Source organism: Prunus persica, chromosome G3 (assembly GCF_000346465.2).
Source record: "Prunus persica cultivar Lovell chromosome G3, Prunus_persica_NCBIv2, whole genome shotgun sequence".
NCBI classification, from domain to species: domain Eukaryota; kingdom Viridiplantae; phylum Streptophyta; class Magnoliopsida; order Rosales; family Rosaceae; genus Prunus; species Prunus persica.
In genome coordinates this window covers 16,677,837-16,695,784 of record NC_034011.1, presented here as the reverse complement: position 1 = coordinate 16,695,784, position 17,948 = coordinate 16,677,837, and the positions used below count along the sequence as shown (strand labels likewise).

The 17,948-nt window shown below is 37.7% G+C and overlaps 2 protein-coding genes across 2 annotated transcripts; both read left to right on the top strand.

The window, feature by feature from the left end:
- Positions 2,144-2,620, top strand: LOC18781807. Its single transcript, XM_007217535.1, has one exon. The coding sequence runs from the start codon at positions 2,144-2,146 to the stop codon at positions 2,618-2,620; it is 477 nt and encodes a 158-aa protein (XP_007217597.1).
- Positions 9,230-9,709, top strand: LOC18783155. The gene has a single exon (XM_007215026.2). It carries the CDS (start codon positions 9,230-9,232, stop codon positions 9,707-9,709), a length of 480 nt encoding a protein of 159 aa, XP_007215088.1.

Here is a 17,948-nt window from a genome sequence, read left to right as displayed (position 1 = left end):
ATGAAGCTATTTTTGAAAGAATCACATCATGCCTCAAGGAAATCGAACTTTATTCTTTCAAGCTGTGGATGAAGTTATCTTTCAAGCTTTATTCTTTCAAGGAAAACGAACTTTATTCTTTCAAGCTGTGGATGAAGCTATCTTTCAAGCTTTATTCTTGTATTAATACGTTTCAATCAATCAATCACATTCAGTAATTCAAAGACTTATATGATGCCATCAGATCAGTGATGATGCTCAAGGAAATCGAACTTAATCTTATATTGATATTATGTTGAAATGAATTTAAAAGCCTCACACAAGAAATTGAAATATATGAATTAATATTCTCTTCTTCTTTTTTCTTTGATTTATTTGTTTGTAGAGGGTCGAAATTAAAAAGAATCGTCCGCAACTGTCAAAACTACGTAAAATCGATAGATTTTTCTTAAGAGAAATGGTTTCTCAGTAAAATAATGAAGATGTGTCTGTGTGAAAGGAACAATTGGAACTATGTACCACTCTCCTAAACCTATCATACGTTTGTAATTAAAGCATGTAAACATCTGAGCAACTTTGTTGTTCAATCCTAATTAATGACATAATTATAATTGATAAATGGCTATGGCCCATAAGTACAAGTAGTAGAAATTACATAATCAAGTTCACATTACAACAAAGAAGAAAATACTAAGCTTATCTTTGTTTTAATTGAAGATGTGAAGCACGCTTTAGTTTTTTGGTTTTTTTTTTGTGGGGTGCTGTTCAACGAATTTTAAAATTAACTGAGTACACTCTATGATATAAGTACACCCTAATATTTAAATTAAAATGTAAAATTAACTAAGTACACCCTACTTAACTACCAAAAATACCCCTGATACACCATAATACTAAGTACACCCTATTTTACATGAATTGGTCGTCTTCATCAAATGTGTTCCTGTCAACTCCTTTTTCCTTCATCAAATCTAAACCGTCAGGGATACACCCACTCGTTGAACCAAATTCATGAGTACTAACCAGAAGGGTTCTTCTGCATACTGCAAATGTAATGGGAAATATAAACAGTCACATGCCAGTGAAGTATGCATGTGAATATCTTATTAACAGGCAGACGAACAAAACTCGGGGAGAACTGATCTGATGGTGCAGGAAGGTGGTGGACTTTCCACAATTCCCTCCAAAAGTTCATAAAAGCTTGTCGAGCTTTGTTGATCAAAATGAAATAATATTTAAGTTGCTTTCACCCTGTTTGATGAATAACCATGGCTTTTTGGCAAGGGATTCTGTTAGGCAGCTTCAATCTTTTCTCCTCTCGAAGCTTCTTCTTCATTGATGTCAGGAATTATGGAAGTGATAGAAAAAAAATTTTACACCCAACAAAAACTTTGAATTTTTATCTCAAATCTGTTTGGAATCAAGCTCTAAAATTCTAATTTGATTAGGGTTCAATATATTGAGTAGGGTGTACTTACTAAAATTACTTTTGTTTCACAATTCAATATATCCTTTTTTATCATTTTATATTAGGGTAAATTAGTAATTCAATAAATAATTTGATAGTATGGTGTACAAAGCTGGTCCATTAGATTTGGAGGCCTTGTGCAAAGAAAACTGATGAGGCCCTATAAGTTAAAAAAAATAAAAAATTGTCTTAAAATTTTCAAATTTCAAAAATGAAACCAAAATCATCATTAATGGCATGAATTACATCTATTTTCACATACTCACATCCTCTCAGTTGTCTTCTATATCTATTTTCAGTTCCATATGATGTTTTCTAATATACACGTCATACCAAGCCACACCAAGTCAAGCAAAAATTGAAAGAAAAAAAATGGCCAGAGAAACGACAGCAAGTCAAGCAAGTCAGACAAAAATGGGGAAGAAAATTGGAGGCCCCTCATTTTTGGAGGCCCTGTGCGGTCAGCACGCTTCTTGTGGCTTCAATTTTCTCTGTTATGGCGGGCCAGTACAGCAAGAAAACTAAGTGAAAGCTGCATGCATGGTTTGGGCTTGCTTGATTATAAATAGCACAGCAAGTTGGAGATAGGAAAAGCAATAAGCAACGAGAGAGAAAGAAAGAGAGAAGTGAGTTTACATATATATATATATATATATATCAATCTTATATTGAAGCACGAGCGAGAGATCATCAGAAATGGCAGAATTACCAAAGTTTCTTGCTCTTAAATCAGTCAAGAAACAGAAATACCTGGTGTACAAAGACCAATCCACCTCAACGCTGCCACATTTGCTCCAATGCTCCGGAGAGCATAGTCACAGCAAATACGCAAGGTTCAAAGTGGAGAAGGACGTAAACCAACCCAGTCTGGTGCATATAAAATCCACCTACAACGACAAATACTTGAGAGCGGCAAGCCAAGACAGTTCGTGGATTGTGGCCGAGGCCGACGAGAAACAGTCAAATAAAACCCTGTGGTCATGTACACTCTTTAAGCCTGTGGTTTTGGTACCACCGATACCGTACATGGATGGCGTATACAAGTTCATCCACGTGCAAATGGGAAACCTGATAGAGCCAAGATCTGGAACCGACTTCGACGATGCCCTCTCTGCAGAAAATGCAAAACCCACCCAAAACCTTGCCTTCATGGTCGAAAAACTTCCAGGATGATCATCCTGTGAAGTTAATTTGATGTTTGTGGGTAGCATTGCTGGAAACTCTCATGCGACTTCACTCGTTCTATCAAGATAGCTTGTTCCATATGCTAAATGCAATCGCGTTTCCTGCGAAAGTGGCATTTTCTTAAGTTTTCCTTATGTTGTGATTTGGGTTTCAATAATATTGCATGCAGCTGCTGCTCAAGCATTAATTTATGTAATCTAGCTAAGACTATCTGTGGGAATAAAAGTTGTGCTTCTTTCGTTTTACTATTCCGATCTAGATTACTTGATGCATTCATGCATTACTTCCATGATCCAAGAATTACTCGGGTCCTTGATTATTAAAAAACTAGTGAGAATAATTGACACTGAGAATTATCAATAAACAATAATAGTTCAATTCATGCATTCCAAGGTATGCACATTAGAAAATCGAAAGGGGAATTAAAGATTCAAACAAAATTCTCAACAACATCTCAGAACTTTTGTTCCATCTCCTATAAACATTTATCATTTAATCAATAAACGCATTATCGATAATACACATTGATCAGAGACATGCTTAGGTAGTTTCTTGATTATATTGATCTGAGAACTCTGACAACTGCCAACCTCTAGCAACTTCAAGTAGTTTGATTAGTTTCTTATTTTCACTAAAAAAATGCAGGAAAAATCCGAAAAATATGCAGAAAATTCTTACGTATCTATGGGGAAGAATACTTCGAAAAGAGTTTTTGGTTATACTTCGCAAGGAGTTTTTGGTTAAATTCAATATTTAAATCATTATGTTAGCGAAAAGGGATTTTCAAATTACTTTTTTTTTTTTTGGTTACAAAAATCGTTACAAATGCAGGAGAAATCCGAAAATAATGGGGAAATTTCCTACTGGGTTATAAACAATATGGGAAAAACCCTACACTTATTTCCCCCCTTAAATTTGATATTTAAATCATTATGCCTGTGAAAAGGTACTAGGGTTCAACAGCCCTAGCAAGCCAACAACGTAGCAGGAATCCATATGCCCAACCGTCGTCGCTAAACCCTTACTTTATTCAATTAACACGGTACGAGTATTTGTGGACCAAGAAAACAATGGGTATAGATGTATTTTTGTCGTCGTTTCCCAACCGATGTGACTGAAATGACAGTTCACACACCTCGATGAAACTGGAGGCGGCAAATTGCTCTTCTCGCGCCAAGTGAAGGCGAACAGGTCTTGGCATTTCTGAAACTAATTATCAATGCACATCACCAGTCAAGAAAATAAAAATACTTTTTATGATAATAATTATGCAAATATCACATCACCAGTTATGAAGGTAACTTAGTTATATTTCAGCATGACCAAACAAATGTCCACTGACACACGGTCCAAAGCACAATTAAGTCTCCTCGATTTCGTCCGGAGCAATTCGTTGCGCTTGAAAACATACCGATAGAATACTAGGCTTAACTTGTTAATCGAACCCAACTCCGAACTTTAAAGATCAGAACTCTGGTTCCCAGGACTCAAAAGTGTAAACACATCCTTTAAGAAAAGTCCTAGGGCCATTTTAGTGTTTTCCAAAGGTTAAGATGGTCTCAAAAGACCCCAGATCAACTGTACGGTCAAACCCCCCATATTGGTCAATTAGGCCCGCAGGGCCCATGATCTCTGATTTCCAATCCAAGAAAAAATCTTACGCATTCAACAACGTCCACTAAAAAAGTTATGTAAGTTTGGTCTTGATCGAGTGGTCAGATAGGAGCCAATTGCAAGATCAAACGGCGATCGCTTCGCCTAACCTTAGAATCATTGATTCGGAGTATTCGGGACTCCAACTCTAGATCCACAAGTTCCTGCACGATTCCAGAGGTATAGAGAACGACATATTTGAAATTGAGACTGATCGAAAGGTCTGAACCTATCGAACCCGGATATCGCATATTAGGTGTAACATCCGTTCGACTGTCAAACGATAACCAATTTCAAATCCAAGCATACCGTCGTGCTCAAGATGACAAGGAGAACATTTTAGAACATAATGGGCCGCCACACAGTGGACCAGACCCTGCCACCCACCGTTGGCAGCACGTGGGTGTCATGAGAAAATTCCGGAGACGAAAAATTCTCAAAACTGAAATTGGTACTTAGGTCACGAGGGCTAACTTTTACGACACTTAAACAAAACGCAACAATCTTCAACACTTTAGACCTTGACCAAGTACACTTATGACTAGTCAACTACTAGGCATGAACAACCACAATCAAGAATACACACAGAGCGTGCCACAATGTACCTGTAACCCTAGAAGATTACTATTGACAACCTAGGCACTCAGAAGGACCCGTCAATCTAGGCATCCCCTGTGCTAGCAACAACTATGGTGAAAATGTGTGAAATCATCATAATCAAGTAAACACCAAACAACAGATAATGATGACTAGTCAACTATAAGGACACAAACCCAGGATTCATACAATGACTAGTCAACCACTAAGAACACAAACCTAGAATTCATACGATGACTAGTCAACCACATTTCATACGATGACTAGTCAACCACCAAGAACACAAACCCAGAAAAATTACAAAGATGCAATTAGAAATTGTTCACCCAGAAACCCACCATTGGGAAAAACTGGGGGTCATCAACCGACCAGGCAATCCACTAAGCAGAAAAAGATTCTTACAAAGGAACACAAGCAAGCGCAAGAAAAACCTAGATCTATTTAGGAAGATGAGCTGTACCTCATTTGTGCAATCTTCTTCTCCAACTTAGCAAAGCTTGAAGCTCAGTTCTTCATGGCAATGACAGCTCTTTCTCCAGCTCATTCATTCCATAGCACCAGCTTGCAAGCTCCAACTCAGACAGAAACCAAAATTTAGATTCAAAGGAGAATGACCAATTTCTTCAAGAAACCATACTCTTGAAGAAATCAAACTTGAATCTGACCTAGATATATATGAGAGAGTGCTTGATCTAGCAAGATGAGGTTTTCATATTTCAAATGCAGTTTTCAAAAAGAAACATTTTGGAAAACTCAAAGATGAAAATTATGAAGGTTACACTTGAGGAAGAAGAGAAAGTTTACAGAGAAACTTTCCAAAACTTGCCTACAAAAGTGACGGCTGCCAAATGAGAAATTCTTTGGCTTTTACCAAAAATTCCTAGGTTAGAATAAACACATGGCAGCTGAGAAATTCGTAGAAAATGATTAAAAAAAATGGTTAAGCCCCAGCTGGAAACAGTGAGCTGGAAATCCTAATTGAAACAAAGGTTGACTAGTCATACGAAGGAATGATGACTAGTCATACGAATGCAAGATGACTAGTCATAATCTTCAGAAATTAGTGAATGCAATGTAGTGTAATGCAGAATTTACCTTTGTCAAATGCATTGTTTTCCACCAAAATGTAGGCAGATAAGAACACCTAGAGAAGTAATTCTTAATCTAAACTTAGAGCTTGGGAAACTACAATGATTATCCTATTACAAAATTGTCAAGGGAAGCCAAAAGAAAAAACTCAAAATGCATACATTAACAATAACACCCTACAATACCTATAGCAATACGTTCATACTAACAAGGGGAGTGATTTTTATTCTTGGACCATGGCCAAAAACTAGCCATAACTAGCCGGGATGGAGTCGAAAACGTCGACAAAAAATGGGTATATTGAACGAACTATAAAACCTCAAAATTGATCTACAATACCTACATAAACGGATAGAGCACGAAGAGTAGATGAAGTTTCATACCTCACTCGACAAAAACCATCGCCGAAATAGCCTGAAAATGCAAGAACACCACTGGAAAAACTTAACCCTTTTTCGTGAAGGTTGTGATGGCAACCAGGACAAGACGGCGGCGGAAAAAAAAACGACGGAAGTGGCGGCGCCACTTTCGCCTCAGGAGGGGATGACAAAAACCAGAAAATCTGGTTATATCGCGAGGGAGAATAAGAGAAATAAGAGAGGCCAACACTATAGCACTGTAGGGGCACTATAGCTACAGTAACAAATTTAAAATTTCGTCCTTTTGGTTTCTAGACCTTTACATGTTCGTTATAACTCAGAATTTTGCGTGCCGCCTGTCTACGAAATCAGAAGAGCGAGCCCTACGCAACAGTGCCACTCAATTCCCTAAAATCCTGTAGGATCAAAAAGAGACCAAAGTGTCCTTACCCCTAAGGGCAAATTTGTAATTTCACAAATAGATAAATTGAATAAAACAATTAAATTGGGTCGGGGGTGTTACCTTTGGATAAACAGTTGGAAAGTTATAGGTAAAAAACTGAACAGAGGTTGAAGTTGAAAACAGGGGAATTCTCAGTCTGCTTCAAAACGACCCACTGTCCATTATGTGATAAACAAGCGATACCGTGGTGAGGTGATAAAATGGTGATAGACATTCCTGGTTGTGTTTATTTTGGGTTTCTAGTTCTGTTTCATTTCTTTTACTTTTCTTTACTCATTCATAGTTTCCAATTTGTTCTTACTTTTGTGTTGTGTTAAATAAGTATTCTTTACGTTCTCAAATTATAACTTTGTGTAGGCCGACAGTTCCTCGTGGGATCAACCCCATACTTACAAATCTATACCCTAATAGATTCGTACACTTGCGGATATTTATAATTGGATGATTAGCACATTAATTTGTGTCAATTATTAATATTACACCTCGTCACTCAACAACAACTCACTGAGCTGAAGGAGACTGGAACAAGGACAAGAAGGCTTTATTCCTTATCTTTCAAGCTGTGGATGAAGCTATTTTTTAAAGAATCTCATCATGCACTACAGCAGATCTGTGATGATGCTCAAGGAAATCGAACTTTATTCTTTCAAGTTGTGGATGAAGCTATCTTTCAAGCTTTATTCTTTCAAGGAAATCGAACTTTATTCTTTCAGGCTATGTATGAAGCTATCTTTCAAGCTACGGATGAAGCTATGTTTCAAGCTTTATTCTTTCAAGGAAATCGAACTTTGTTCTTTCAAGCTGTGGATGAATCTATCTTTCAAGCTTTATTCTTGTATTAAGGATACCTGCCAATCAATCAATCACGTTCGGTAATTCAAAGACTTATCTAATGCCATCAGATCAGTGATGATGCTTAAGGAAATCGAACTTAATCTTATTGATATTATGTTGAAATGAATTTAAAAGCTTCACACAAGAAATTGAAATATATGAATTAATATTCTGTTCTTCTTTTTTTTTTTTCCTTGATTTATTTGTTTGTAGAAGTTCGAAATTAAAAACAATCGTCCGCAACTGTCAAACCTACGTAAAATCGACAGATTTTGCTTAAGAGAAATGGTTTTCCCAGTAAAATAATGAAGATGTGTCTGTGTCCCAGTAAAATAATGAAGATGTGTATGTAAACATCTGAACAACTTTGTTGTTCAATCCTAATTAATGACATAATTATAATTGATAAATGGCTATGGCCCATAAGTACAAGTAGTAGAAATTACATAATCAAGTTCACATTACAACAAAGAAGATAATACTAAGCTTATCTTTGTTTTATTTGAAGATGCGAAGCACGCTTTAGCTTTTTTGTTTTTTCTTTGGTTTTTTGTGGGGTGTTGTTCAACGAATCCTAAAATTGACTTAGAACACTCTATAATATAAGTACACCCTAATATTTAAATTAAAATATAAAATTAACTAAGTACACCCTACTTAACTACCAAAATACCCATGATACACCATAATACTAAGTACACCCTATTTTACATGAATTGGTCGTCTTCATCAAATATGTTCCTGTCAACTCCTTTTCCCTTCATCAAATCTAAACCGTCAGGGATTCACCCACTCATTGAACCAAATTCATAAGTACTAACCAGAAGGTCTAAAGATGATGATCTGTCTTGAGGGTTCTTCTGTATGCTGCAAATGTAATGGGAAATATAAACAGTCACATGCCAGTGAATTAGATATGTATAAGGTGAAGTATGCATGTAAATATCTTATTAACAGGCAGACACGAAGAACAAAACTCGGGGGAGAACTGATCTGATGGTGCACAAGGTGGTGGACTTTCCACAATTCCCTCCAAAAGTTCATAAAAGCTTGGCCAGCCTTGCCGATCAAAATGAAATAATATATTTAAGTTGCTTTCACGCTGTTTGATGAATAACCATGGCTTTTTGGCAAGGGATTATGTTCAGCTGCTTCAATCTTTTCTCCTCTCAAAGATTCTTCATTGATGTCAGGAATTATGGAAGCGATAGAAGAAAAAAAAATTTACACCCGACAAGAACTTTGAATTTTTATCTCAAATCAGTTTGGAATCAAACTCTAAAATTCTAATTTGATTGGGGTTCAATATATTGAGTAGAGTGTACTTACTAAAATTACTTTTGTTTCACAATTCATTTTATATTAGGGTAAATTAGTAATTCAATAAATTGTTTGGTAGGATGGTGTATTAAGTTAATTTGTTCGTTTAACAGAACCATTTTTGTGGATTTAATTTTCTCTGTTATGGCGGGCCAGTACAGCAAGAAAAATAAGTGAAAGCTGCATGCATGGTTTGGGTTTGCTTGATTATAAATAGCACAGCAGGTTGTAGCTAGGAAAAGCAATAAGCAACGAGAGAGAGAGAAAGAGAGATCATCAGAAATGGCAGACTTACCAAAGTTTTTTGCTCTTAAATCAGCCAAGAACCAGAAATACGTGGTCTTCAAAGACCAATCCACCGCAGAGCTGCCAAATAGGCTCGAATGCTCCGGAGAGGAAAGTCACAGCAAATACGCAAGGTTCAAAGCGGAGAAGGACGTAAACCAACCCAGTCTGGTGCATATAAAATCCACCTACAGCGACAAATACCTGAGAACGGCAAGCGAAGACAGTCCGTGGATTGTGGCCGAGGCTGACGAGAAACAGCCAAATAAAAACCTGTGGTCATGTACACTCTTCAAGCCTGTTGTTTTGCAAAAACCGGCACCGTACGTCGACGGCGTATACCAGTTCGTCCACGTGCGATTGGGAAACCTTACAGAGCCAAAATCTGGAACCGACTTCGAGGATGATGCCCTCGCTGCCGAAAATGAAAAACCCACCAGTACCCCTGCCTTCACTGTCGAAAAACTTCCAGGATGATCATCCTGTTAAGTTAATTTGATGTTTGTGGGTAGCGTCGCTGGAAACCCTCACGAGACTTCACTCGTCCTATCAGGTTCACCTATAGGTTTAAAAGGCTTGTTGCATACGCTAAATGCAATCGCGTTCCCTACGAAAGTGGCATTTTCTTAAGTTTTCCTTATGTTGTGATTTGGCTTTCAATAATATTGCATGCAGCTGCTGCTCATGCATTAATTTATGGAACCTAGCTAAGACTATCTGTGGGAATAAAAGTTGTGCTTCTTTCGTTTTTGTATTCCAATCTAGATTACTTGATGCATTCATGCATTACTTCCATGATCCAAGAATTTCTCGGGTCCGTGGTTATTACAAGACCAGTGAGAATAATTGACACGGAGATTTGTCAAGCCAGATAAATAATAATAGTTCAATCCATGCATATTCTAACAAAATTCTCAACACATATATCAACATCTCAGAACTTTGGTTCCATCTCCTATAAACATTTATCATTTAATCAATAAACATATTATCGATAATACACATTGATCAGAGACATGCTTAGGTAGTTTCTTGATGTATTGATCAAAGAACTCTGACAACTGCGAAGCACTAGCAACTTCAAGCAGTTTGATTAGTTTCTTATTTCCACTAATACGGGCTTCATCAAGTGGAGTGCTTCCCCTATCTGCAATCAGGAAGTAGACTAATTAGAAAGGTTAAACATGCATGTTGGATTTATTTATATTTTAAATAGGCAGTCCTTTGCTTTAGTCTAACTTCATTGGATCCTATTGGATTTAGGAGCTTAAAGAAATTTAAAGAACAGATATCTGACAAGCAAGATGAACACTTGCTCCTGCTTCTAGAAGGAATTCTGCTATTGGATATAAGCCTTCTGAAGCAGCTACATGAAGCGGTGATCGCTGATCATAATTTTTCGTATTTGGGTTAATGTCAGTGGCTAAAAGCCTTTTCAGGGGGTCCAAATTCCTCCTTGATAGCATAATACAGAGAAAATCACCAGCATTATCAATAGTAAGCAACGCCCCTGCCTTAACAAGTAAAGAAGCTACTTGATCCTGCCCATTTTTAATGGCTTAAGCAAAGGAGTGTTCCCAAATTTATCTAACATTACAGTAACATTCAAAGTTAATTAACAACAATGGTAGTAGCTATAGTAAAATTTCTTCAGAAAATACATGATCCAGTTGATTATTTTTCTCTTGGGCATTTTTGAATATATTTAAAAAGTATAGCTGCACGGCTATACACTTTAAATATTAAAATACATTTAAACAGTATGAGCACGTGGCTATGCTATTTAAATATTCGAATATATTTAAAAGAGACGGCTATACTCTTTAAATATAAAAACATATATATTTCCTCGATGGAGGCTGAGCCCCAGGCACAACAGTAGCACTTTATATGACTCGTATGAGCTCCGAGCTGTGACTCACCGGCTTAACAAAGCCAATCATGAAGGGAATATTTTGGGAAGGGGTGGTGTAGGGATTTCTTGAAATCTCCAACCAAACTATGAGAGAATAAATCATCTAGCATGACATATCTAATATAAGAGAATAAATCATCTAGCATGGCATATCTAATATGGTTTTTGACCTCATATAAATTCACCCCAGTAAGCTTTGGAATGCACCAAGCTGATTTTTTCTTCGTTTTCTCCAAAATGCCAAAAATCCTTGGACCAATGTCATGTTTCCATCTCTCACAATATGCTCTTCTAGTTGCCATCAACAACATAATATAGTATTTAATCCTCTCTAGCATGGTTAAAATGGGTTTGTCTCTAACTTCTACAAGGGCACCATTAAAAGCCACACACATATTATTCAAATGGATGTCACATTTGGAATGAGTTTTAAAGTGAGCTCTACACCATTGTGATGGATCTAAGGCCGCCACCCAATCAAATGCAGCTTGGCTCAACTGTCTCATATTTTTCATCTCAGCATCCCACCATGGGATGGTTGTGCTCCTTGCAATTTTCTCCATTTGCAATTTCAACACCAATACTCTATGACCACCAAGCAAAAAATTTGCTTCTAAGTGTTTGAGGCAGTGTCTGTGCTCAACATTTGGAAAATTATCATGTACTGCATCAATCAAGCATTTTTGCTTGTCTGTGATAAAGACATATCCTGTGCTGTTTTCGATCCTAAGGTCTTCTGCCAATAGTTGACAAAACCATGACCATGTTTCATAATTCTCCACACCAACAGCAGATAACAATTGTCCAAGGTGATGACCTTTGATATGACAAGCATTAAATCCTATCACTGGCCCACATCCCTACAAAAACCCTTGTTTAACTGCAGCCAAGCAAATGTAAATCCTCTGAAACCTTGGCCTTTCACCCTCCAACTCACATTTGATAATGACTGTGCTATCCACATTTTTCCTTTTTAGTTCAACTGCATAATCTCATAATAACTCATACTGGTTTTCATAAGTCCCCTCAGTTATGGATGTTGCCTTATGCCTTGCCATATATATTTGGGATTTAGAAGCTATCACAGATAAATCTTCTTGTACCTGCTACTTAAAAGTTTCCATATTCATTTTCACTCTGCTCATAAGCACTGTCAACAAAATCAAGGTTATCTTCCTTGTCTTCTTCTTCACTGTCTTCATTCCTGTCTTCCACATCAGTCTCACCCACATCATAATTCTCCACAAAACCATGACCATGTTTCATAATTCTCCACCTCAGCCACTGCATACGCAATAGGATACATGCCATTGTTAGGATCTACACCAACATCATATAACAATTGTCCAGGGTGATGACCTTTGATATGAAAAGCATCAAATCCTATCACTGGCCTACATCCCTGCAAAAACCCTTGTTTTACTGCAGCCAAGCAAATGTAAATCCTCTGAAACCTTGGCCTTTCACCCTCTAGCTCACATTAATGATTGTGCTATCCACATTTGTCCTTTTTAGTTCAGCTGCATAATCCCATAATAACCCATACTGTTTTTCATAAGTCCCCTCAGTTATGGATGTTGCCTTCTGCCTTGCTATATATATTTGGGATTTAGAAGCTATCACAGACAAATCTTCTTGTACTTGCTACTTAAAAGTTCCCATATCCCAATTATGCAGTCTAGACAGTTGAGTAGCATATCTCTGAGCTAACCATACTAAGTTAGCATGAAAGGTGTGGTCAACTGTCCCACAATCATGCACATCAACCAACTTCTTCACTTGAACCCATTCACTACCATTCATTGCTGAAGCAAAACAAACCCATTTGCAATTCCCTGCACACACTGCCCTCACCCTATCACGATCATTGCATTTGAATTTAATCATCTTCCTATTTATAATTGAATAGTTCCTAAATAGGTCAGTGGTTGCAAATCTTAAACCCAACACAAGGCTGCACATGTCTGTTTCTGGCCTAAATTCTTTAAATTCAGGCAATTTTCTCTTCCTTTTCTTCTGGTTCTCATCATCCTCATCATCTGAGCTACTATCCAAGCTCTCAACATCACTTTTATCTACATCAGTTGACTCTCCATCTTCATTTTTTTCAACAACTCACATTCATTTTCACTCTGCTCATAAGCACTGTCAACAAAATTAGGGTCATATTCCTTGCCTTCTTCTTCATTGTCTTCATTCCTGTCTTCCACATCAGTCTCACCTATATTAGCCCTATTACCCTCATTGTTCAGGGGGCTCATCATCATCACTTGAATCCCAGTCTTGAACTGCGCAAGCAGGCCCATGATCCTCAATAAAAGGATGCCCCTCTTTATCATTATTCAGTGGCCTACTGCCTTCAGTAAAAGCTCTATTTTCATCATTGTTTAGCGGTCAAATATCCTCAGAAACAGGCCATCCTCATTCAAAGCCACACCTTCCTCTTCACTATCCTCATTCAATGCCAGACCTTCCTCTTCACTATCCTCATTCAAAGCCACACCCACCTCTTCACAATCCTCATTCACTGTAACACCGTCCTCTTCAATGTGTTGTACATAAATTAGCATCACTCTCTGATAAGAAAGTGGTACCTTATCACACAAACTTAACAGCTCACCAGTAACTCATCATTTACTATTCCTTTAAGTGATAATTTCCCCATGTGCCCAAGCAGTTTCACTTGCTCCCACATCTCTAACATATCTATATACTCTACAAGATACCAATCCAAATATCCTATAGACCCTCCAGTATAACACCATTTGTTATGTTTATTTTTCACAATTCTACAACCATGATGCACTTCAAAAGTCACCAACTCTTTGTCCTCTACACACAAACAAAAAAAGGTTTGTCATTAAAAGAAAGACAACAAACATGGTTCGATTAACATATTCAAAACCAACTACAAGAAAACAAAAAGGGGATCACATCAGGAAAGGTATACTACATTAGAACTCACTCTCCCGACAGCATATAATACAAAAAGACCTAAAGACTATGCATTTGTATACAATGCGCATCACTATCAGGTCAGGATTCTTTTTCACATAACAAGACAAGATTCCTTTTCAGAAAACAGTCCATTTTTAGAAGAATCACTTACGGTACACACAGTGGCGGAGCCACTCCTAGACCTGGAGTGGCCCTGGCCCCCCCATATTTTTATCACTTCTTTATTATATTAAATATGATATATAGAATTTGTAATAAATAATTTAGAATTTAAGTTAAAATTTCCTCTAAAACAAATTAGACATGACTCAATTAGAAATATTTAGCTCTAAACATGTAAGTATTGAATATTTAGGTGTTTTATATACTTGTATTTTCTACTTCAGCCCCCCCCCCTTTTACAATTCTTGCTCTGCCCCTGAGTACACAGGTTGCGCTTCTCCTGCTTCTCGCCAAACAAGCATCGTCGTCTAGTAGCGTTGCTTCTTCTTGCCTTCAAGATTTCGAAACCAACTCACAGCGATCTCCCTCTCTCGATCGTATGCTTAAACCCTAGATCTAAAATCCACAAATCTCAATTTTCCCTCCCAAGCTGATTTCCACTTTTCAATTTTGAGTTTTCAAACATTATAGTGGCTGTTTTGTTAGAGATGGGGTCCACAAATCCACATCAGCAAGCCCAACGATCTTTTTAGCTACATCAATTGTTAGAGGTGGGGTCCACAAGTACACGTCACAACCTCAGATTGGTGGGAAAAATTCCAGCTCAGTTGAATTGACCAATACACCCCTGCAATGTCATCATTTTAACGGAACTTGGGATGGTGTTGACGGAAAGTGGTTAAGTAACACACGAAACCCTGGTAAAGGGGGCATAGTGGGTCACTTTAAATTTAAGGGGGTTAAGTGGGAATTGACCAATGTTTTAGGGGGCACTGTAGCAGTTAAGCCTAAAAAGAATAGTTTTCAAGTGGGTGGCCTTCAGAGTGATAAATGATGTATAGTGAGTTAAAAACAAAAGGAGAATGCAGAGTTAGAAGGGAGGAGAAACAAAATAAAAATATTTAAAATGTTATGAAATGTTTTTTTTTTCCCAATGTGTATTAATTGTTGGCCTTAATTGAGTCTACATCCAATCTTAGCCAGTAAAAGTTCTTCAATTTTTTTTGTTGAGAAATTATTGTGTCTAAAAGGAGCCATAACTTAACCTTTCGTCATGGGCCTTAAAAAACTCAAGAACGGCCCTCGTACTCCTAACTTACATGTAGCACTATGTATTTTTCTAAAGTGTTCTTTTAGACTGGCAGTACCTTCAACTAACTGGCTGGCAGAGCTTTCTTCAAGTTGGAGCCAAAAGTGGTTGGGATCGTGAGCTATATAATTCTTAGCAAAATCTCAAGTATAGCTTTGGAGGTCCTTGGCACCTTTGTTGGCTTTGCTTCTGTATTCAAAGGCTTGAATGATTTGTTTAAATCATTGAACTTGATCAGTTTGACTGAGTAGTTGTATTTGATTTGGTTGGTTTGAGGTTCCTTTTTGTTCGTTGGGAGCCTTCTATATTTATATAGGTTCGAAGGCAACCAAAACTGACACCTCCCATCTTCAAGGAATCGCACTCCAATCGTATCTATGCTGCTTTCTTGATATTTTGGTGCGTCAGCTATCATTATTTCTTCACTTGGATGATGCACACCCACATTCTTTTATAATAAAGAAACCAAAAGATAATACTACTTCTTGTCTGTTCAATCCTTATCGATAATAGTGTTCTAATTCTTATTTGCTTCCTCCACTTGGCGACATCATTTTTGATCACCACCCTTCTTATACCTTCTTATAACTTGACACTTGTTCATACTTAGAACCATAGTTAACTCTTTGATTTTTAAACCTTTAAGTATTTGAAATTAAAAGATAAAATAAAAAAATAATTAAATAACATTTTAAAAAAACTCTCTCTCCTTCTCTCCCCCCTTCCCGACGACACCTACCTTACCCCCACCCCAACCAACCTCACATGCACGAACACCAGCTCGCATACATTAGCGGCGACACCAAAATCATCGTCATAGATCGAAACATCAAGCTCGCCTCCTTCTGTGACACCTTGAACGATGTTGTCTACTTCAAGTATCAGGTCCCTGGCGAAGATCTCAACGCCTTCATCTCCGTCATCAACGACAAGAACCTCGACCACATGATCATCGAGTACTACCAGCTCTACCGCACTTTTGCTAAGCCCGCAAGGCTCAAGCTCTTCTTCTTCGCTCTCAGCAACAACCCCCTACTAACTTCGGCTCCAATGGGACCAGGTTGGAGCCCCAGTGGTTTAGCAACGCTCTGAATTTGGTCAAATCGGGTCTCACGATGGTTCTTCTCTAAAGGATCTAGTCATGGCATCGCCGACAAAACCTGATCGAGTCTTGTCGGTGTGGGTTGTTATTTTGGTGAGGTGCGTGGTTGAGGTTGAACGAGGTGGGCGAGAGAGAATGAGAAAGAGTTGTTTTTATTTTATTTTCAAAAACTTAAAAGATTTAAAATCAAAGAGTTAACTATGGTTACAAGTGTACACAAGTATCAAGTTATAAAAAGAGTGGTGAGGGTACACATTAGGTTAAAGTGGTGAGCAAAAATACTCCCTTTTTTGGCTGGTCATCCACTTGGTTCTTTCAATAAACAAATAGTGTTTATCTATTGATAGGATGATTGCATGTGACTTTCGGCTCATGCAAAAGCAAATTTCTTTTTTTATTGGAAAAGAAACCTTACAACTGGAAACCACGAGGGCACGTAGGCCCCAACATATCAAAATAAAAAGGAGTAGAGCAACTTAAAGGCAGCCCCCCTCCCAAAGGTAGGAAGGGTTCAAACCATGGCCTAAAGTAGCTAAAGCATCGGCAGTGAAGTTTGCTTCATGAAAGACATGCTAGAAAGAAATCTCTTCACATAACGAACTCAGCAGCCTTATATCCTGAACCAAGAGATGGATACTCCAAGGAATTGAAATTTTGTTGTTGATGCAGTCAATGATGAGCAAGGAATCTCCTTCAACTAAAACTTTATGCCAACCCTCACTAATAGCATGGGCCAGGCCATCATGAAGAGCCAAGCATTCTGCCACAGTAATCAAAACCTGCCTCGAGTTCTTAGCTCCTGCCAGCCTAACATTGCCATCTCAGTCCTGGATAACAAAACCAATGGCAGCCATATTGTCGCACACTGAACCGTCAAAATTCAATTTTATCCAGTCGGAGGGAGGTGGTTTCCACTTGATATAGAGCTTACCTTTGGGCTTTTGGGGAGAGATGGAGTTAATTTTCCAATGGTCTAGACCAATTTGACCAGCAACATTAAGAGCTCTAATCGGATGAGGGGCAATGTCTTTAAAAACACAGTTGTTCTCGAGCCTCCCAAAATTGCCAGCAGAGAAGGAGATCTTTCGAAAGAATATTTGGGCCATCTTTGTCCTTCCTATGAGGGAGCAAAATTAGCCACTTGATACCATCAAAATTCTGATGTGAAGTCGTTGGGATAATTGAAGTACACCTCCAAATATTAACAGCAAATTGGCATTCAAAAAATAAATGGTTAATAGTCTCCAAGTGAGTATTACAAAGAGGGCACTTAGGATTAATATGAAGGAAACATGCATCTAATGCTTAGGAAATAAACTTTAGCCACAACCTATACAATGAAAATATTATAAATGGCGGATTCATTTTGTTTATACTAGTTGAGCTAAACCTTTTTCATTTTAAAGAAAGTATCTTAGCCTAGTCTCTTTGAACACAAATAGAAAAAGGAAAAAACAAATAGATCTTTTACCCTTGACATTTTCTTGAT